At 43.5% G+C, this 22,233-nt stretch overlaps 1 protein-coding gene across 1 annotated transcript in view; it reads right to left on the bottom strand.

The window, feature by feature from the left end:
• LOC138292016 (pre-B-cell leukemia transcription factor 1-like) overlaps positions 1 to 22,233 on the bottom strand; it is a 226,727-nt gene that overhangs the window by 152,398 nt on the left and 52,096 nt on the right. Inside the window, exon 2 of the mRNA XM_069230330.1 lies at positions 9,188 to 9,261. Within this exon, the coding sequence (XP_069086431.1) occupies positions 9,188 to 9,261 (74 nt within the window). The remainder of the gene's footprint in view (positions 1 to 9,187; positions 9,262 to 22,233) is intronic.

The following is a 22,233-nucleotide window of genomic DNA, read 5'->3' on the forward strand; positions in this document are numbered from 1 at the left end:
GCTAAAAGTTGAAAGGACTAACATTCAGGGGGCGATTAACAAAATTTTAGATTACACCAGTGTAGGCAGTTATAAAGTTAGTCAAGCAAAAAGAGCATTTCTCTTGCTCATTGCAATATCCACCCATCTCCTCTCGTGATTTTTTCAGCATCCGCTCTTTTCTCAGAGCCCAATTAGTTACCTGGGAATTTTTGTCAGAAGCAACCAGTCCCAATTGTTTCAATTAAATTGCAATTTCATGCATAGCAAGGTTAAAACCTTACTATAGAGGTGGACTTTACTTCCCCGATTGTTGATTAGCAGGGAAGTTTTACTTAAAATGACCATTTTGTCATTATTCTTACTTCTTTTTCTAATCTTCCTATTAAGATTACTACTTAAGATTGCAACTAGACAAAATTCAGGAGGACTTGCGCTACCCCATTTCCAGAGCTATTTTCAGGCAACACTACTGGATAATGTGGTTCGACTCACTTCAGAGACATAAGTCTTTGATTATTTTTTATTCATTCGTATGGTTAAAGAATCTTTAATTCATTTACCAACATTTTTAAAGACAGCAAATCTTTCTATAAAGACTAGGTGTAAGGTGCTTTATGCAATGGATAGTCATAACAAGGCTTTCTTTTTTTTTTTTTTATCCTGGCAGGTTCAAGTATGCAGTTACTCTAATACAGTATTGCAAATGTCTAGGATTTACGTTGTCCAAGCGCAATATGGAAATTTTTAAGACCAGGGGGTTTATTAAGATGGGTGTTTTTTTTTTTAATAGGTCAAAATCATATAACAGGGGAGAAAAATATGCTACACCATGGGACATAGCCACTCGCTTGTGTTTAGTTTCATGCGGATTTCAGGCTTTTTAACAACAAATTATCAGGATTTGAGTGAACAGACCCAAGCGGAAATCCATCTCTTAGCAAAGATTAAATTGACAGGATTGGGTAACTGGTTTCTGGTGCTAAAGCCTTTTTCTGTCAAGATGGTTGCATATCATGCCCCCCATATTTTGCAATGAATTTCTCAGTTGTTCCCATGTCTAGGTTTTCGGTGACAACTAAATGAAAAGGGGGGGATTGGCTACATATTTTGTTTTACATATTTCAAGAATAAAGTAAATGGACTTAATTTGCGATTCAGCCCGAAGCCACATCTGGTATTATGTGGCTCATCATGTGCTTTTAGGAAGGCCAACAAACGTGCAATACTTTATTTCTGTTGCTATACGTTGGCTCATTCTTTGATTTTGCAATTCTGTAGAATGATTAATATTCCAACCCTCCAACATTAGTATGTCAAAATGATGAGGAAAAAAGCCTTCAAGGGAGTATTTGCACAACAAGGTGGAAGACTGTCAAGGTTTTTAACAATTTGGAAACTATTTGAGTCTTTGAAGTACAGCTTATCATAATGATCAGTTTTTTTATTTTTATTAAGTCCGATTCGGGGTATCTTTATTGATTAGGATAGGGTAAGCCGTCCACACTTCCCACAGGCTTATAATAGACAGTGAAATGGCACGCAATAGATACTAATGCACTTTTCTAATTTGTTGTTAATATATGTATTTAAGTCCCATTCCTTAGCACTATTGCACATTGTTCGATTCAAAAGGACTTGAAATATCTACTTTTGTACTTTACTAAAGAGTTTCATCATGTAGGTGTTCCTATTTTATTTTATAGCACATCATCACTATTATTCATTGTCCAATTGATAGGAAAGGGATTGGCTTTTAACAGTGCAGAATTAAAGTCTAAAAGAGACAAGTTAGCTGTTGGTTGTATTTGATTAAGGTTCTGCAAATCATGTATGTTTATGATGATGTTAATGGCATAGTTCTGTGACACTAATATTCTGTAGCACTTTAACTATTAAGAAGGTAGGGGGTGTATGCTCTGCTATTAACAAGAATTGCATTTGTCAAACCTTTGTTAAAAATGATGTGATGAAATGCTATTGTATTCTATACGGTCCCGTTTTGATGTGGATTCGGCTCAATAAAAAGAAAAAGGAAAAGAGAGAGAGAAATCAGCTTTGGTAAGACCTGTGGGTTTCCCCTCATTATTACTCTGTCCTTGTGTATTTAAAAGTAAGGGTCCTCTGTTGTGAGCGCTTCCAGCTCACTGACCCTTATTTGGGAGGTGACAGCTAATAGGAAGACCGACTTGAAGGTTAGGTGTTTGAGGTCAATTTTGTGCACTGGCTCAAAGGGACCAACAAATGAGCTGCACTAGCACCAGATTTAGGTTCCAAAATGATGCTGGTACCGTTCTTGGAGGGGCTATCCTTTTTGCTCCCTCTAGGAATCTCTAGATGGCCAGTACTCTGAAGAAAGTTGTGACTGGTGTAGTTGACAATGGTCAGGAGTAGCCCACATTGGCTCCTTGTACCTTACCCCACTGTGTGAATCTGTTCCACTTTGCCATCTAGCACCTTCTTGTGCAGCCTCTTCTGGCCTCGAGTACTTCCATGATCATAAATAGCAGGTCCAAGTGGGTAAATTCTACATCCTGAGGAACCATGGCTGAAGGTTGCTTGCTCTGGGTGATATACCTGTCCCTACGCTTCAGTGTTAGTACGTCTTGGTGAGAAAGCAGATTCATTTTTCTGCCTTGTGCCATTTCCATTACATTGAGAACCAAGTCTGTTTGGCCCACAGCTGGGCAATCTGTATTGGCGCCATGGCTACTTGCCTACATCTATTTAACATTACTGGTATCAGAGGCAGTTATGGAAAAGGGTGCAAAATCTCCCTGTTCAGTCTATTGAGAGGGCATCCCCATCTGACACCCTACTGTGGGTTCATGGAAGAGAAGCTTTAGCATTTTGCATTCTCTCTTGTTGCTAAGAGGTCTATGTGTGGTGTTCCCCACCTGTGAAAGAGGATGTCCACCAATAGTTATTTGAGTTCTCTTCCCAGTTTAACATGTGTGCTTCTGTATTCTGCACTCCTGGAGATGCATGAACAGCAGTATGCTCCACTAGGTGGCCCATCTCCAGACGTCCTGCGCGGACTGGGACTGTGGATGTCACCTGGCAATGCCAGAAAAATTCATTTTTTTCGTAGGTGTGAGATGACTACCAGCAGGCAATTAGTGAACACCCTTGGTGCCAATTTTATGACAAATGAGAATACCTTCAACTGGTAATGCATTCCCTCGACCACAAACTTCAGGAATCTTTTGTGTCTGTTGATCATTGGAACATGGAAGTAACCATCTTTAGGGTCTATAGTGGCCACGCAGTCCCCTCGCTGCAGGCATGGTATGGAGTCCTGCAAATGTTATCATCTTGAATTTTTGTGTCTTTATGATCTTATTTGAAGTGTATAGATCTGGCATACGTCTGAGGGTGCTGTCCATCTTTGGTACCAGGAGAGATGTTTAGTATAGTCAGTGTCCTCTTTGTAGTATTGGTACCTTTTCTATTATAATTCTGTTGAGGTCCTTTGCCTCCTGCATTAAACACACTCCTTCCTTCCTGCAAGGTCTGGACCTTCGTCTTATGTTCGGGGGTGTTTTTACCAGTTCGATAAGGTATCCATGTTGTATTATGTTCAAAATTGACTTGTTGGAAGGGATCTTTTGCCTTTCTCTGAGAAATCAAGACTCTGTCCTCTATTGGTTTTCTGTGTAGTTGGTCTGGTCACAAGGAGTCACCCGAAGAATGTGTTGTTCCTCTTTATGAGATGCCTCTTTGTGGGGCACAAAAGGGATGCCTCTGTAAGCTGGTGTACCGACACTGTGGTGGAGGTGGTCTTTGCTGAGCGAAACTGTGGTGGGTATTTGGCTGGGATACTACCCTTCCTGCTGTTTTTTTTCACCTATCTGTCCCCTTAGAAGAACCCACTGAACTAGAGGTTCCCTATGCCTTCACAATATTGCTATACTTTGTCCATTTTTGTAGTGACTCGTCCACCACCACGCCAAAGAGGTTGTCGCCTGTGAGTGACATGTTCAGTACCACCACCTGTACTTTCTGCTTAAAGCTGGAGATCCTGAGACATGCATGTCTCCTTAGTGTTGAACCCCCACGTAGCGGTCAGCTGGCCATGTCAATGGCATCTAGGACTGATTTACAGTAGGTGCTGGTAAAGTTCTCACCTTTCTCTGCTAGTGTCCTTGAACTTGCTTTTTACTGTTTAATGAGCCATCGGAAGCAACATTCTGCTTGAACCACACTGATTAAGGAGAAGTCAGACAGAGGGGGATCATTTACTACTTATGACTGTGAGTGGAGTTTTAAAAACAATTTTAAAAAAAACTTTGAATTTTGCACTTATGTCCTTTTGTACTGCACTTTTCTTAAAGTTTTCCCCTTCATACCATATGATTTACAGAAATTGGTGATCACAGCACTGGTCTTGTCTAGGGTGGATTATTGCAATGCCTTAAATATAGGTATTCATCAATGAGCATTAAAGAAACGTCAGAGACTGAAGAATGCAGCAGCACAAGTCCTTAAGAGGGTCCCCAGGTTTGAGTCTATTTCAAAGGTTCTGGTGGGGCTTCACTGGCTCCCGATAAAGAATAGAACTGCTTTTAGGGCACTTTGTTTGGCACACTAGGCTCTGCACAGTAGAGAGGAAAGAGGAAATTCCTAAAGAGAGAGGAAATTCCACTGATATATTCCCAGACGAACTCTGCACTCTGCTACCTTCAGAACAGAACTGCCACCAAATCCAAGCTAGCCTGGCTGAAGAAGGGTGATACCCCGAAACCGGTCCCAGCATGCTTGTTTCTGGTCCAGGGAGGATCTGGTCTGGCAGTTCGGGCTGGACTGTTCCCATGGGGAACAGGGTCAGGACTAATTTGCATATGGCTGGGTCCAAACTGGAATGGCATGGTGAGCAAAAAACTGATGGATTAAACCCAGAACTGTGACTGGGGTCGAATGTTTGATTTGCTCTGCATTCCATCCATCAACAGTTCTTTTTGCAATTGTTACCCCAAGTGGGAAGGGTATGCCCAGACGTGGGTCCCGTGCTCACTATGCCACCAGATTCAAGCTAGCCTGGCTGAAGAGGGGTGATACCCGGAAACCAGTCCCAGGATGCTTGTTTTTGGTCCAGGGAGGACCAGGTCTGGCAGTTCGGGCTGGACTGTTCCCAGGAGGGACAGGGTCAAGAATGATTTCCATATGGCTGGGTCCAAACTGGAATGGCATGGTGAGCAAAAAAACTGATGGATTAAACCCAGATCTGTGACTGGGATTGAATGTTTGATTTGCTCTGCATTCCATCCATAAACTGTTCTTTTTGCAATTACCTTCAGAACAGACGTTCCTAAAATTGAGAAAATGACCTGGGGTGGCATTAATTTTGTCCACACCACGTGCACCTTTAAAACAATCTACCAGCACAATTCAGAGGTCAATCTAACCTGCCTGGACTTTGCTGTTTTCTTACCACCTCTCATATGTTCAGCCATACGCTTTTGTCACAGCGCTTATTTTTAGCTGATACCAGTGCTACGACAGCCTTGGGCATTAGAGTGCTATATAAAATTGTTCAAATTCAAATTGTGGGAAGTGCTGCATGAGATCCTTCATTTCTTCCCAATGCTGGTGCAGAAAATGGTTTAGGAGGTCATTTGAGATGTAAATGCACTGATGTGTAGCCACTGATCTGTCTGCCTTCTGCCTCACCATCTTTATTCTCTTGCTCTCTCAATCCTGTGCTAGGCATGCAGTCCTGGGTGCATTCACCCTCCTACGTGCATTTTCCACTATGATTGAGTCAGAAGATTCATTGTTGTAGGAGGTGTTGCATGAGCTCCTCTATTGCTTCCCAATGCTGGTGTTCAAAATAGATTAAGGGGGCGTTGAAGTTGAAAATGCGCATCTCGGTTGCCCTGAGCTGTCTGCCTTCTGTCCCACCATCTCCATTCTCTTGCTCTCTCCATCCGGTGGTACGCCTGCAGTCCTGGGAAGGTTCGCCCTCTTACCAGCATTTTCCACTATGATTGAGTCAGTGACCATGTTACTCCTGATTTACGATGGATTCTAGGACAAGTGTTTATATCTTTCCCCCACACAGGGTGTAACGGCCTTTGCGGTGGCTGGTTCCTTGAAGGCCTATGAAACCTGGTCTTAAGACACATGAAGCATGGACAGGAACTGGTTCTTCCTTTGCAATTGGAGTAGTGTCTCTATAAAGAAGCAGGAACCCATAGGTGTCTATAGCCTTTTTAATTAAAGCACTGTTCATTGCAATGTCACCTGATGGCGATGCAATGATGGCTTCTCCACATTCTACCACCACTCCTCTGGGTCTTGCATGGAAGCCTGTTCAAATTGTCCCTCCTCCTTTCGTTCCTCCTGTGGTTCTGGATTTATTGTGGATCCAAAGCTATCACTTAGGTTCTCTCTCTGCCCGTGGCTACAGAGGGATTCTGAATTCATTCAGGGATTCATTGAAATCCCTTTTCCTCCTCAGCAGTGCTTCCAATTCAGCCTTTATCCTCAGTCTCTTCCTTTTGATGTCAATTACCTTTTGATCGATGTTGAGTTTTGAAACCTTTCTTTTTGGCATTAAGGTTTCCTTCCCTCTACGCTATTTATCCCTTCAATGCTCTCGACTGGATTTAGAAGCTAAAGCTTGTTCTGTGGGTCAACAGCCAACTGTGTCTTTGGGCTTTGACTCATGGGATCTTTGCCTTACCTCGATCGTCTTTCTTTATTGTGTTGGGAAGCCTTCTGTTTCAACTTTGAAAGTCACGGGCCGGCACCTGAGAGTCCCAGTTTTACCATATTTTTGTGCTCTTCCTTGGACTTATTTGATCACTCCTTTAAATGACTTTTGACATCAGAGTCGTCTCCCTGAACCAACTCTGTCTTTTCAGGGCTCTTGTCATGGGTCGAGAGACCTAGGTCTTTCAGGGATATCTTCAATTATGCCATGGTAGAATGTGCCAACCTTTGTTTTTCCTTTCATTCAGTATCTTTGGCTGGAACTCTGTCTATGCCATACATCCAGCTGGCACCTGGGTTGGACATTCTGGTGGGAAAAGTCATTACCAGTAGTTCAGGTGAGATGGCACACAACAATGTAAGGGAGTGATGATTATGGGGATGTGCACTTTATATTCTGCATCTTCAATAACCACCTTTCTTCTATACACTTATGGGGTAAAGTTTGCTCCAAGCAATGAATGTCTTGCCAAGTAGAAGTAAATGTCTAAAAAGTAATTATGCTTCCAGTTTCATCCTGCAGGGCAAATGGTACATGAAGACATTTGCAAAGTGCAGCATGTGCTCTTAAGATCATTTATGAAATCATACGGACCACACCCTTGACCATATCACAGGTCTGTGATGGCTTGGACATACATAGCAAAAGGATGAACAGAGGTAGGTTTTCAAATTCTTTCTAAAAAGTGACCTATTAGTAATACCTAGGACAACGTTCTATACTTTCGTCAACTGAATTGAAAAGGCTCGACCCAACATTTAAATTTTCTTGAATCTCTGTGGGGTGCAGAGAACCCAATTAGTGGCACTTTTCTCAACTCAAACACATACTGCGTAACTAATATGACTAATGAGTGTGAACAATATTCAAGTACGCCCAAGGATATTTCTGAAGCATAATCACTTAATCAAAGAATTATTGCCAATGCAGTCTTAAAAAAATTCAAGCATTGGCAAAGCCAATAATTCTCAGAAGTGAACCCTACTGGTTTGCCAATGCATCTTTTGGTTTGAATAGCCACTGTTAATGCGTAACCATCCAGTGTAGCCATCTGTGAATTTATTTTCCTTTACTTAATTTTGTTCAAAGATGGCTGCTGTTGATGTGTGCACATCTGTGGCGCTCATTTTTTTTTAGGGGTTCTTTAATATAAATTAAATCTATTCTTGGCTGTGCCCAGCTCGTATGCATGCACACTCACACCACCTTCAACGGTCACAAAACATTTTAAAGTAAGAAATACTGCACCAAGCAGAAAAAATTAAAACTTAAAAAAATTAAATCGAGGGGGAGTGAGCTAGACTACAAAGCCACCTAACCATTGAAAAGAAGCTGCCCTATACATATAAAGTGTTGAAAGCTATAAGTTTGCCAACAAGGAAATGAAGTTGTCTTTAACTGACATATTAAAATTGGTAGGGTAGCTTGCATAAAATAGAAATGTACTTGAAAAACAAGTTTTTCACATTAATCTTCTTTTAGGATCAGGGGCAGTTCAAACGTTCATAGTAAAACCAAAAAGGCATGAATTTTCATCTATGTACATCGGAAGCAGGGTCTTATTCTTTGAGGCAGCCTGATTGCAAATATCTCACCATTTTTTTGATCGATTAATTTAAAGGACTTCCTGAACATGGTCAAAAAACACACACATACAACTTGCTATGGAAAATAAAACAATATAGAAACAAATCCAACTTGGCAACCCGTTGACATTAGAATCCACAGTGTCTGCAACCATAAACAATTTGCATAACAAATATGACATTTACTACATATCTATCAGTTCATAGGGCTTGCATAAAGTCCACTTTGTACCTGAGTGCATAATATGTAAGTCATGCTTCTTGAAACATCTAAGGCAAAAAAACAGGATGCACTCTTTGGACCACAAACCAAGAGCTCTATCTTCTAATAAGAGTGACTTACTTAACTTTTAACGAAGCAACAGATAACCTTCTAAATTCCGGGAAACAATTGTATTGAGATGCAAACTGGGGCAACCCATGGTGGCACTGGCAGTCACTAGAAAACTTATATACAGAGATACTTCTGGGCCCATACCCCCTACTGGCGACAAACCCGTTACCATGCTCACTTTCGGAAAACTAGATAAACAGATTAATTTACGTGACAAAAACCAAGTCCTCGGACACAGGCTTTGTCAGGCCAGGTCAGTATAGTAAGTCACTTTCTCGACAACTCCAAACAGTAGACTATGACTGACTAATTGCACTCTTAGCTGTTGTTACACTAGGATTACACTCCCGTATGTCTGTCCAATTTGGCTAATGCATTTTATGAATTGTGCAGAAAGTAACAAAATGGCGAGTTAACAAAAAGACATCGAGCACTCATTTTGTGGCATCCTGAATGCTAAAAAAATATGTATATCAACTTTTTAACTAAAATATTAAATTAGATATCTCATGAACAAGTGAGTGCTTAAAAATGGGGAAAAAATGGAAACATTTAATGTAGACACCAACTCACCCGTTTTTTCTTTGATCTCACAAAGCACACTAAAGAGAGCCGGTTTCATCCTGTGGCAGTTTAATGCATGCTTTCTGAAAGAAGCAAGAAAAAAATGCACAATTAACACAAATTAAATGTTAGAAAACTGCATTTTAGATTTCAGATGGACAATAAAATATAGATAAAATCTGCAAGATGGTATAAATCAGCAACAAGATAAACTCCCACAAATTCCCCTAAAAACAATCCACCTATGATCATCCTTGCAGTCCTTCAGCCTTGAAAAAGACAGGATTAAAGCACCATGCCCACTGCAGAAACCATACACATCCTCTTTCATTGGATAATTGTTTTCAACTCTTCCCTTCCAATGTCTTCACTAAGTCATTGAGCGGTCAGGGCCAAAAATTCAGAGAAATGTAGTGCTGAAACAGCCAGACTCAAAACTCCTCAAACTATGGACCATCACCAAGTGTGCAAACACTAATAGGATTTTGGTGAGCGCATTTAAAATCTATTGCGGGAATATGTGAGACAATTTATTTTGTGACTATCACACAAAGTTTAGATTAAAAAAAAAGTATCTGAAACCAGTTCAGACAGGGCAACAACAATAATCTTGGATTAGGACAAAACAAGCATAGAACATATTCTTGCCCAACTTTCTGAAAGAATTAGACAAAACAGACCACTACATTTTGCGCAAATGCTGCCGAAACTGGAAGGAAATGCAAAAAAAATCACATTGGACATGATCAAATACTTTCTTCAGAAAATGATACCTTTTTAAAAAAATAAAGAGAAGCAGCCGGAACTAGAGTGCAATTGCAGGGCCCTCATTTAAGTTAAACAAAAAAAGCACTGGCAAAGCCAATAGGGTGCACCTATACAAAAGTTATTGGTTTGGCAATGTGTTTTTGTCATGTAGCACACCAGCATGGCTGATGTTCAGCATGGCTAAATGTTAGTGGCGGGGAGTGTCAGAGTGTAGCGTGGGAGTGGAGTGTCGAAGAGTTGAGTAGAGGGGAGTAGGGTTCAGTGGTGCAGTTGCAGAGAGTGTCGTAGAGTGGAGTGGTGTAGTGTGAAGTGGAGTGAGGTGGAAAAGAGTGGAGTGGGTTGGAGTGGATTGACGTAGTGGGTTGGACTGGAGTAGCATGAGGTAGATTGGCCTGGGGAAGAGTGGGGCAGATTGAGTGGACTGGGGTGGATTGGAGTATGGGGTGAGGTGGATTGGAGTATGGGGTGAGGTGGATTGGAGTATGGGGTGAGGTGGATTCGAGTATGGGGTGAGGTGGATTGGAGTATGGGGTGAGGTGGATTCGAGTATGGGGTGAGGTGGATTGGAGTATGGGGTGAGGTGGATTCGAGTATGGGGTGAGGTGGATTCGAGTATGGGGTGGATTGAATTGGAGTGATGGATTGGGGTGGGGTGGATTGAATTGGAGTGATGGATTGGGGTGGGGTGGATTGGAGTGGGGTGGACTGGATTGGGGTGGATAGGGTGGGTTGGAATGGGGTGGATAGGGTGGGTTGGAATGGGGTGGGGTGGATTGGAGTGGAATCCAGTGGGGTGAAATGATTGGATTTGAGAGGGGGGGTGTGGACCGGAGCGCGGTGGACTGGATTAGAGTGGGTGGATTGTGGTGGGGTGGCCTGGAGTGGGGTGAGCTTGATTGGTGCTGGGTGGATTAGACTAGAGTGAGCTGGATTAAAGTAGTTTAGCATGGCGTCGACTGGAGTGGGTGGATTAAGGTGGAGTGTGGTGGATTTTCGGGAAATGGATTGGAGGGGATTGGGTGGACTGGGTTGCGGTGAATTGATTTGACTACAGTGGGGTGGGTTGGGTTGGAATGGGATATGGAGGGGTGGACTGGACTGAGGTGGATTAGGGTGGAGTGGGTTGAGTGTATTGGACTGGAGTAGACTGAACTGGGCTGGATTGGATTGGTGTGGAGTGGAGTGGGCTGTGGTGGATTGGTGCGGTCAACTGGGATGTAGTGGAGTGGATTGGAATTGGGTGAGGTGGATTAAATTCCAGTGGGGCAGGTGGGAATGGGGGGAAATGAAGTGGAGCAGACTGGAGTGTGGCAGATTGATTTGGATTACACTGGGAAAGATTATTTTGGATTGCAGTGGGGCAGACTGGAGCGGGGTAGGCTGCTCTGGATTGCAGTGGGGCAAATTAGAGTTGGCCAGACTGAAGTGGGCAGACTGTTTTCGACTGGAGTTGGGCACACTGGAGTGGGGCAGATTGTTTTGTATTGGAGTGGAGTAGATTGTTTTCAATTGTAGCCGAGCTGACAGGAGTTGGATAGACTGTTTCAGATTGGAGTGGTGCAAATTGGAGTGGGTGGGACAGACCGGAGTGGGAGGTGCTGATTGGAGAGGGTGGGGAAGATTGGAGTAGGATGGGGCAGACTGGAATAGGATGAGGTAAAGTACAGTGGCTGGGGCAGAGTGGAGTGAGTGGGGCACAGTGGAGCGAGTAGGGCAGATTGGTTTGGGCTGCCATGGGGAAGACTGGAGTGGGGCACATTATTTTGGACTTGCATTGGGTAGACTGTAGCAGGGTAAATTATTTTAGATTGAGTGGGGCAGATTGTTTACAATTGTAGTCAAGCTGATTGGAGTTGGACAGATTGTTTCAGATTGGAGTGGGGCAAACTGGAGTGGTTGGGGCAGACTGGAGTAGGATGGGGCAGACTGGAGTGGGTCAGACTTTTTTGGACTAGCGTGGGGTAGACTGTAGCAGGGTAGATTGTTTTAGATTGAGTGGGGCAGATTTTTTGAGTTGGAGTGGGGCAGATTGAGTGGGACAGATTGTTTTGAACTGTAGAGAGGCAGATTGCTTTGGATTGGAGTAGGGGGATTGTTTTGGAATGGAGTGGGGCAGATTATTTGGAACTGGAGTGGGGCAGATTATTTGGAACTGGAGTGGGGCAGATTATTTGGAACTGGAGTGGGGCAGATTATTTGGAACTGGAGTGGGGCAGATAGTTTTGAATTGTAGTAGGTTGGACTGGAGTGGGTGGGGCAGAGTGGAGTGGGTGGGGCAGAGTGTTTTGGGCAGGCATGAGGCAGACTGTAAAGGGGTAAATTGTATGGAGCAGATTGCTTTGAACTGGAGTGGGTCAGATTGTTATGGACTGAAGTGGGCCAGACTGGAGTGAATTCGAGTGGATTAGAGTGGGTCAGATTGTTATGGACTGAAGTGGGCCAGACTGGAGTGAATTCAAGTGGATTATAGTGGGGCAGATTGCTTTGGACTGGAGTGGGGCAGATTGCTTTGGACTGGAGCAGATTGCTTTGGACTGGAGTGGGGCAGATTGCTTTGGACTGGAGTGGGGCAGATTGCTTTGGACTGGAGTGGGGCAGATTGTTTTGGACTGGAGTGGGGCATAGTGGAGTGGGGCAGTGTTTTGAAATGGAGGGGGGCAGACTGGAGTGGGGCAGATTGTTTGGAACTAGAGTCTGGCAGACTGGAGTGGGCCCGACTGGAGTGGAGCAGATGGTTTTGGATTGGATGGATTAGGAGTGGGGCCGACCGTTCTGGATTGGCGTGGGGCAGATTGGAGTCGGGCAAACTGTTTGGGATTGGAGTGAGGCAGATATTTTTGGATTTGAGTGGGGCAGACTGTTTTGTTTTAGATTGGAGTGGGACAGACTGTTTTGGACTGGAGCAGATTGTTTTGGACTAGAGTGGGGCAGATTGGAGTGCGGCAGACTGTTTTAGATTGGAGTATGGTAGAATGAAGTGAGGACAATTGTTTTGGATTTGTGGCAGATTGGAGTTGGGCAGATTGTTTTGGATTGAAATGAGACATACTGTTTTGGACTCGTGTGGGTCAGACTGTTTTGGATTGGAGTGGGGCAGACTGTTATGGACTGGAGAGGGGCACTGTAGTGAGGCGGATTTGAGTGGGCTGGGTCGGTAGGAGTGGAGTGTCGATTGGAGTGGATCGGGGTGAGTAGCGTGGATCGGGGCGAGTGGCATGGATTGGGGCGGAGTAGATGTATTGGTCTGGGGTGGGTTGATTGCGTGGGGTGGATTTGTGTGGGAAAGGTGGGATGGATTGGTGTGGATTCAAGTGGGGAAGACTAGAGTGGGGTGGATTGGGGTGTATTGCACAATTATGTGTGAAAGCATAATTTCGGAAATTACACATAAGAAAGAAAATGTTGCTTTGCAATATTAAGAACAAGATAACTCATCTTTTGAGAACAGCGCCCACGAGCAAAAACAAAATGTAAGTGCAAAGTGAGAAAATGAAGACATGTCAGAATAAAAGATATAATACAACAAATAAAACTTAGCAATTTTGTTTGTCCTGCTGGGCAAGGTTTTGATAGTCACACACCTTCTGTTTGCAGGGCCCTAGAAGTTTAAAAGAAGTACCTCAATCATGTTGGGAGCAGCGTATGGGCAATGATTAAGTTAAATCAATCATTGTTTGGTCCCTGCTACACAGACAGGAATGGAAATGATGCATGGCCTGCAGTGACCACTTACGAGGCTGTAAAGGCGATTGCTTCACAAGCCAACAAATGGTAGGCAACAGGCGAGCTCGAGGCCCACTGTAAGACTGTAATAGTCTCAAAGAGACAGCACATGCCAAGTCTTTAAAAAAAAAAAAGTGGGACTGGGAATACTAGAGAAGTTGGAGGGTGGGTGCTCCTAAAGGTAAAACCTACCAAGCACAGACAAAGGGAAGCTGAGAATTGCAAAGGAAATCCTGGACTGGTCGAGTATAAAGAAAAAAAAAAAAAGAAAAAAAAAGCAGGGAGGGGCGAGGAACCACTGATATGGGAAAATTAAAAAGTGCATGTTGACGAAAGGACCAAAACACTGACCTGCGCATGTGGCAATAGTCTGCTGAAACAAAGATGATACCTGTACTGAACTACACAGAAGCTGGGGTAGGAAGGGCATTGTCGATATGTGAGTCACAAGATGGGGAACCTGCAAGCAATCAGAGTACAAGGCACACACCAAGGTGCTCAGAGGCAGTAGACCTCACTGTCCACAAGTCACCACCTGGGGAGAGGCACTCCAGATCACAAAGCACAAGATAAACTAAACGGTAAGTTGCACAGAATTAAGGTGGCAATAAAATGCATTAGAGAAGCGTTTGAAAAGAAACTCAACTCGGTGGCACAGGAGTTGAATATTTTACAAGCAGATCAGAAGAAAGTTTCCTAGAGAGCCAAAAGAACATTAGTCACATAGAAGCTATAACCAAAGGCAGAAGATGACAAATACCTCATAGATTTAATGGAAGTATTACGAATCCAAAAACAGAGATGAAGAGAAATGCTCCAGAAGGAACAAGCATTTGCAATGCAATGGGTCTCACATTTGCTCGAGTTAGAGCTATTAGCACTATAAACTCCTACCTGGACTTTTCTTGCCATATAAATTAAAAATGAAAAGTAATACATTTTCACATAAGCAAATCGATTCAAAGTGCCATGCCATGAGCGTGAAGGAGACACACAAAAGGAAAAAAGGTAAAAATAAGTTCGCTCGCAGTCAAACGTATCGTGAAAGTGCAATTCGCCATGTAACAGGGCCAATGTTCAAGGCGGTAACCAAACTTCCCCAAGGAGGAACAAATGTAAAGCATTTACCAATGATGATAAAGGATTTTTGGAGGGCAAGCCAATGAATGAGCGATAGTGATGGGTGTGAAGTGGGCATGGATAAAAGCCAAAATAGATGATAACACGTTGGAAAAGCAGCGCTTGTGCACTGCTATGCTCAAAACGTGTGCTCTAAACTACCAGAGAACTTCAAAGGGCTAAGTATGGAACCTCACCCTAAACAGAGGCTTCACTATTGGCCCCACAACCACTTTTATTCCACACATTAATAAACTTGCCAAAGCAGCTATCTACTTTACCACTTTCACTTGTTAAAGACAACAATGCATGTACTTTCACCTGACTTACTGAAGTCTGCAGTGCATGCCCTTATCAGTCACTGCTGCATTCAATCAAAGCTTCCTTATACTTAGCCACTGGATTGGGACCCAAAGCAAGACCATATCACATCTATCTTTTATGAGCTACTCTCGCTTCCCCTTCAAGCAAGGATCTGCTTCAAACTTTACATTTTCACCCACACAGTGAAGCACAACAACAGTTCAGTTGATCACCTCAGGAAGTTCCAGAAGCTTACTTAGAAAGGACTCATTATTCCTGGTAGTGCTTTCTAAGTGGTGAAACAGAAGTTGGGGGGGTCTGCATATCTGTCACATGCTGCTGTTCCCAACAAAGCTAAAGTTCATAATTTCTTAGAGAAGCCAAGAATGCATGGTAATAATGGTAGTCTTACAAGTCGCCCGATAAAAATGGTACCTCACTTGCGTGGGTAGGCCTAGCGCCCGCGACAGGAAATGCCCCAAAACACAACGTGGACACATCACATTTTCACAAAGAAAACAGAGCTGTTTTTTGCAAAGTGCCTAGCTGTGGATTTTGGCCTCTAGTTCAGCCGGCACCTAGGGAAACCTAGCAAACCTGGGCAGTTTTGCCTAATAACAATAGACTGGTCTGTCCACGGGGGGGGGCAAAAATGCCCTAAAATAAATTTGCCCGCCCCGCCACCCCGCCCCCGCCCCACATAAGTGAGCCTATTCAAACCTCCATGGCCACCATGAGTATGAGCGCAAAGGAGAGACACAGAAAGAAAAAGAAGTTCGCTCGTAGTCAAAAGTATAGGCAAACATGCAATTATCCTTGTAACAGGGGCAGTCTGAAAGGCGGTAACAAAACCGCCCGAAGGAGGGACAAACGTAAAGCATTTACCATTGATGACAAAGGATTTTTGAAAGGGAAGCCCAGGAACGATTGAAAGTGATGGGCGTGATTAAAAGCCCACAATACTTACAACAGGTCAAAGAGCTTGCGTGCTCAAACTAAAACTAGTTGATGAAGAAAAAAGAGAGGAACAAAACAAGGAAAGAAATAACAGAATTTGAAACAGGAGTTAGCGAGAGGAAGAGGGAAATAAAACAAGCATTTGCAATGCAATGTGTCTCGCGTTTGCTCGAGTTAAAGCTATTAGCGTTGTAAACTCCTAACCGGACTTAACTGTATCATATAAACAAGCCGATGGCCATCATGAGCGCAAAGCAAACACACAAAAAGAAACTGAACTTCACTCGCACTGAAACATATCGGCAAAAGTGTAATTAGTCATGTAACGGGCAAAAGTGCAATTATCCATGTAACTGGCAAAAGTGCAAATATCCATGTAACAGGGTCGATGTCATGCAAAGCGCTCTACTAGTGCCCAGCGAGATCACGCTGCCTACAAAATAAAGAGAAAAAATAGTGCTGAAACCATACTGAAAACATGGAGTCTTGTATGTTTTCAGTAGTTGGCCGGTGCACTTGAGGCGTGCTAAACACCGGAAAAGGCATGACTTATGCATGCCTTTCACTATCTAAATCAAGCTAATTTTAAAAGGGAAGCCCGCGAACCAACCAAACTGATGGGCTTGACATGGGTGTAGCTAAAAGTCCACAGAGAGATTGCACCAGGGACAGAGCGCTTTGCGCTTGACCCTAAAAAAAAGGGAGAGGTGTAGAAATGAACAGTTGAAAGAAAGAGCGAAACTGTTACCGTGTGGATTTTAGGAGCTGGAAAGAGAAGAGTGGGAGAGAAAGAAAACATTGAGAGTAAACAGAGCAAAGGAAAGAACAGAGTGAGATAGGTAAAACAGACCCTCTCAAGTAAAGATGGCAGTTAAGAATAGAGTCAATTGGCTCCCCCACGTCCTCAAACAGAAGTCAGAGTGTGGAACAGCAGGGAGCACTTTAGAACAACAAAAGGTGCATTAGCAGAGTTGTATGTGAACCGTAATACAGCAATATTGGGATGCTTCAGATCAAGATTGGGGCTATAGACAGAGCTGTGTCCAAGGCCCAGTGCTGGAATAACAGAAAGGCAGCGGGTGAAGAATGAGAAAAGGAGTGCTGTGTAATTCCTGGTATTGATTAGGGTTGAGGTGCGCTGCAGATTAGGGTTGAGATGCGCTGACAAAGTTGTATGTGAGCTACAGTACTAGAACAGTAACAGGGACACAAGGTCAGAAGTGAAGTATGTTAATGGAGCTATGTGTGGAACCTAGTATTGGCCTGCCAGTGTTGCAGAGTGTTAGCCTGGAGGTGCCATGTGAAGCTGCGAGTGGGGCCCAGTATGGAAGCAGCACTGCCTATAAACCACAGAAGCGAGGAATCCTGAAGGGAGTGTGTGTGAGCCTTAGTACTGAGAGGAAAGGTACACTGAATGTTAGAATTGATGGATTCTGGCAGAGCTATGGTGGTTTCCATCAACATTGGCGTTGGATGTTAGACTTGAGGTGCACTGGCTGGGCCGTGTTTTGCTCTCTTGGGTCCAGTAATGGCTTGACAATGAGACTGACTATTAGAATTGAGCTGCTGTAATGGAACTGTATGTGAGCGGGGTCCTAGTATAGGAAAGGAAGTGACCTCGCTGGTAGAACTGAGGTGCACTGATAGAGCTGCCCCCGAGGTTCCAGTACTGGATGAGCAGTGTGTACTGACTGCAAGAACTGAGGTGCTCTAGCAGACAGCGTGTGTGGGGTTCTAGCATGGCTGAGGGGCATGGAGAGTGTGAACTGACGTGCACCGATGGAGCTGTGCCCGAGGTCCCAGTACTGGAACAGCAGTGTGTACTGACTGGAAGACTGAGGTGTTCTGGCAGACAGCGTGTGTGTGTGGGGTTCTGGCAAGGGCACAGCTGAGGGCCTTGGAGTGTGTGAACTGAGGTGCACTGATGGAGCTGCACCAGAGGTCCCAGTTCTGGAACAGCAGTGTGTACTGACTAAGAACTGAGGTGCTCTGGCAGACAGCGTGTGTGGCGCCCTGGCACGCACAGGCACGGCTGAGGAGCTTGGAGTATGTGAACGGAGGTGCACTGATGGAGCTACGAGTGGGATCCCAAGATGGAGCAGAAGTGGACACTGTCTATAAGGATTGCGGAGCATTGGTAGAGCTGGGTGAGGGGTCCTGGCACTGGAAACAGCAGTGGGCCCTGAGTGCTTGGAACGAGGTGCTTTGGCTAAGCTGCATGTGGGTAGCAGAGCTGAAAGACCAGGATCGCCATACAAAGGTTGCCTAGGTGACATCAGGTTATATCTGGGGTTGGGGTCTCTGAATGGGGAACGTTCCTCTATCCTTGTTGGGACAAAAGTGGCATAGCAGGTTAATTTACAACACCACTGAATTACTTAATTAGGAAACGTCATGCAGTCACCGTTTATTCCAAAGTTTATGGCAACAATTTTGTGGTGTCCAGATAACACTGCTAATTTTGTTGCAGACCCTGATGTAAGAAGCCCTGGGAGGATAGGCTATGAGCAATTACAAGCCATCCTCCCTTGCTCTCAGCACAAGAGAATACAGGCAGGATAATATTATTTTAAATTTTGAAAATATTTATATTTAACAAACCTTTATAGTGTAATGAATTATTCTATATGCATTTTTTGTATTTTGGCAATTGAATTTTACTCTATTTATTATGTGGAGTATGACATCATGCTAATTTAAAAATTCTGATGGATCTGAATAAGAACTAGAATTGTATTTTTAAAGGACTATGGTACAAACTACTGTGAAATTTACTTATAGATGCACTTTAAGATGCCCGCCAGTTTGTGCCCTTTGGTGGGGATTTGAGATTTTGTCTGTTTTTTATGTCTATTATTACATGGTTTTTAGCTTGGAGCACTGTAACAATGATGTATCCATGAGTAAGGCTGTTGCCGAAACGCATTGGATTTGTGTGCTGAAATAAATTGATTTGCACCTTGGAGGTGTCCTGGGTCTCCTGTTACTTGAAGGAGTGTTGGAAGATATATATATATATATATACACACACACATATACATAGATATATATATATATATATATACATCCATCCAAGAACACAGTTCTCAGCTGAAAGGTGCATCGGAACCTATCAGGGAGGCCCTTTGCTAAATATGCAACCAACTTCTCCTTCACAAGAAGGCACCGTAAGCCTTAATGTTGTAGCATCAAAGGAGCTTTATTAGACTTCAGTACGCTGCAGTAAAAGCTTTATTCGGCTCGGAGAGTGAGCCTTGTTCACAGGTAGGCAGTCTGTTTCATTTCAAAGGTGACCACATGGTCTTATAAGACCACCTTAGTGTAATATGATCCTAAAGTCATAACTTCGTAAAAAGCGCATTCAAGAAGAAAAAAATGCATGTGTTTTTTGTTTAAACTGCATTTTCATTTTTTTCAATTCAAACACCACTTTGCAGTCACATTCTCGTATAGTGGCAGTCTTAATGCACTCCAAAATAATTATACTACTTTGTAATCCGCTTACTGCGTTTACCTTGGGCAAGTGGCCTCTCAGCCATTTTAACTGCAGTTAGAATTTTTTCAGTGGGAGCAAAATGTTGTTCTGCATTAGAGTATAAATGTGATTTATATGGTATGGGCACTGTGTCGCCTTCATTAAAGGTGACATAAGTGAACCCAATGGCACCAGCAATTATTCTGATGACCAAGTTTGTTTTGTTATCACATAGTTAATTTCCCAGGAACTATATGCTAAGAAAGGCTATTTTAGTTTTCCTAAATTTAAATTTGTAACCAAGGACTGCGAATCCTAAAAATGATCCTATTGAACCTGGCAAGGTGAATGTTGAGGTCGTCCTCTGTGAGATAGATGTCATCCACATAACACAACGCCTCAGGATCAACATCATGTAATACTGATGTTACACGGGCGGAGAACAGCCTGGGGCTGTTCTTGTAGCCTTGGGGCAAACAAACGTTTTTGTGAGCCAAATGAGAATGCACTCAGGTCCTGTCTTTCGTGTGCTAGCTTCTGGCAGAAATAAAACGCTGGAAATATCCAAGGTTGTTTTGTATTTTTTGCGCACTATATTATTAATTAGTGCTGTGCTATGTGAATTTTTTTATAGTGTATGTGTGTATGTATAACTGTTTAAGTGTCTGTAATCTACGACTATTCTGTAGGAATGGTCTGATTTTGCAACAGGGAATAACGGGTTATTCATTGCAGAGACACAGGGCTCAATCACTCCCTGGTAGTCATGCTAAGTGAGGATCTCCCTCACTGGAGCTTTAGCTTCATGTTTAACAGGATATTGCGGCTGAGGCTGGGGTGTAGACCTGATAGGTATTACAGGACAAGGTGAGTCCTTGTCCCAACCTACAGGACTGTGGTACAACGCAGGTGCCTGCGCTAAAGCCCAATTGACAGCGTAGGCTTGTTTTACGTCTAGAACAAAATCAGAGGAAGAAGGCAAAATGACATCTTCCCCATGTGGGAGCTTACCGGTGGCCAGTTCTTCACGGCCAGCAGGGTGTCACAACTAAGTTCATCCCAGGATATCACACCAAGGGTGCGCTCTACGTCTCCCTCAATTTGGATATTTAAATCATAAACCCTGTCAGGGGGGAGGACACGCCCGTCCGCAGTCTCAACTGCAATGTAATCGCTAGTTGCTGTTGCATCCAGATGATCTTTCAGATTCTGGCGACATATTGTGATCTCTGCTGCTCTGTCTAACAGTGTCACTGCCCACGTCTTGTTCTTCAGCAATGTCCTCAAGTGTACTGGCATTTTTAATTGACAGTGCTGCCACCTTTTTCTTTTTAATCTGTGGCTTTTGTTGCAGGGACTTATCTTCCTGTTTGTCTGAAGACTGTGGTGAGTCTTTCTTCTGTTCAACGTATTCAGGACGTCGATCAGGATGGACCGCTCTCTTGTTACGCCTATCAGGTGCACCCTGAAAGTATATCTCCTGTCAGAGTTCTCCGGGTGTGGAGAATCTGCTCTCTGATTTCGTCTGTCTTTAAATTGTTTCTGTTTATCCCAGCGATTTTTATAACTCTCCTGTGCTTGTTTAGTACCTTCCTTAGGGGTGGTACTCGGTATTTTAAGCTTCTTTGGCTTGACTCCCAAACTATCCTGTCCTATACTGGTATAGGTGCTGGAAATAATTTTCGGTAGCTGTTTCTCCTGGTCCACGTGTTGAATCTCCTGGAGGAGCTGGCGTACAGCCAGTGCTACTGCTTCCCCTTTAATATTACTGAGTATGATTGGGGGGACTGCGTCTAAGTTCCGCATTAATTTCATCCCCGAATCTAGGGCTGGTGCAGCCCCATGCTCATTCTGAATTTGTTTTAACACTTCTGGTAAATTGGCAAGTGTTTGGGTACCATGTGTGGTAGTATAAATTGCAGCTAAGGCTGTACCCCATGTGGCGCAGTCATCCACAGAGGGAACCATCCCGTAAAGCAAGACCATTGTGAGAATTCTATGTTTTTCCTGTGGTCCTGTATGGAGAAATACAGCTTCCACCCGATTTGTTTTCTGGGCTATCCAGAGCGGGATATTCTCTCGTTCTGTGGGTACCTTTCCCATGATAGTATGTGCTGTTTGTGTATTAATCACAGGAGCCAATTGGCATCCAGCAGGTGCTGGTGGTGCTGGACGCGCTGGTTTAGTGTTCAGAGTTCGCATTCTGAATTGAACAAGTCGTCTCTATAGTGTCTCAATGTATAAATTGCACAGATCAGCTGCCTGCTTATTTTGTATACCTGGGTGAGGTGTATATGTGGCAAACATAGGCCACTTTGGTCCGTCATTACCTAAGGGACCTAATCTCACGGGTTGTATTATGTGTAGTAGGGCGCCATTAAACCAGTTCTGATGTGCTTGTTGAGTAATCAGGATTTCAAGATATTGGTATGCTTGGTACCGTTGAGGTACGTGTGCAATTCTGTATGTGTTGAATGTGAATGATCTTTGATCTTCCTCAGGAAAGGTGATCCAAGAATAGAATGTTTCTGTTTGGTAAGCTTCACTAGCTTCTACTATAAATGGGACATCCCCGCCCTCATCTGTTAAGCCATGCGCTACTAGGTGTAATGTTAAAGCTTGTCTAGCATTCTCAGGAATGTCTATGGAGTTAGCCATACTGTGAAGTGAGTAAAGAGAAGGAACACCAAGTGGGGAGAAAAAACTCCTT

This window comes from Pleurodeles waltl, chromosome 4_2 (genome assembly GCF_031143425.1).
Source record: "Pleurodeles waltl isolate 20211129_DDA chromosome 4_2, aPleWal1.hap1.20221129, whole genome shotgun sequence".
Classification (NCBI taxonomy): Eukaryota; Metazoa; Chordata; class Amphibia; order Caudata; family Salamandridae; genus Pleurodeles; species Pleurodeles waltl.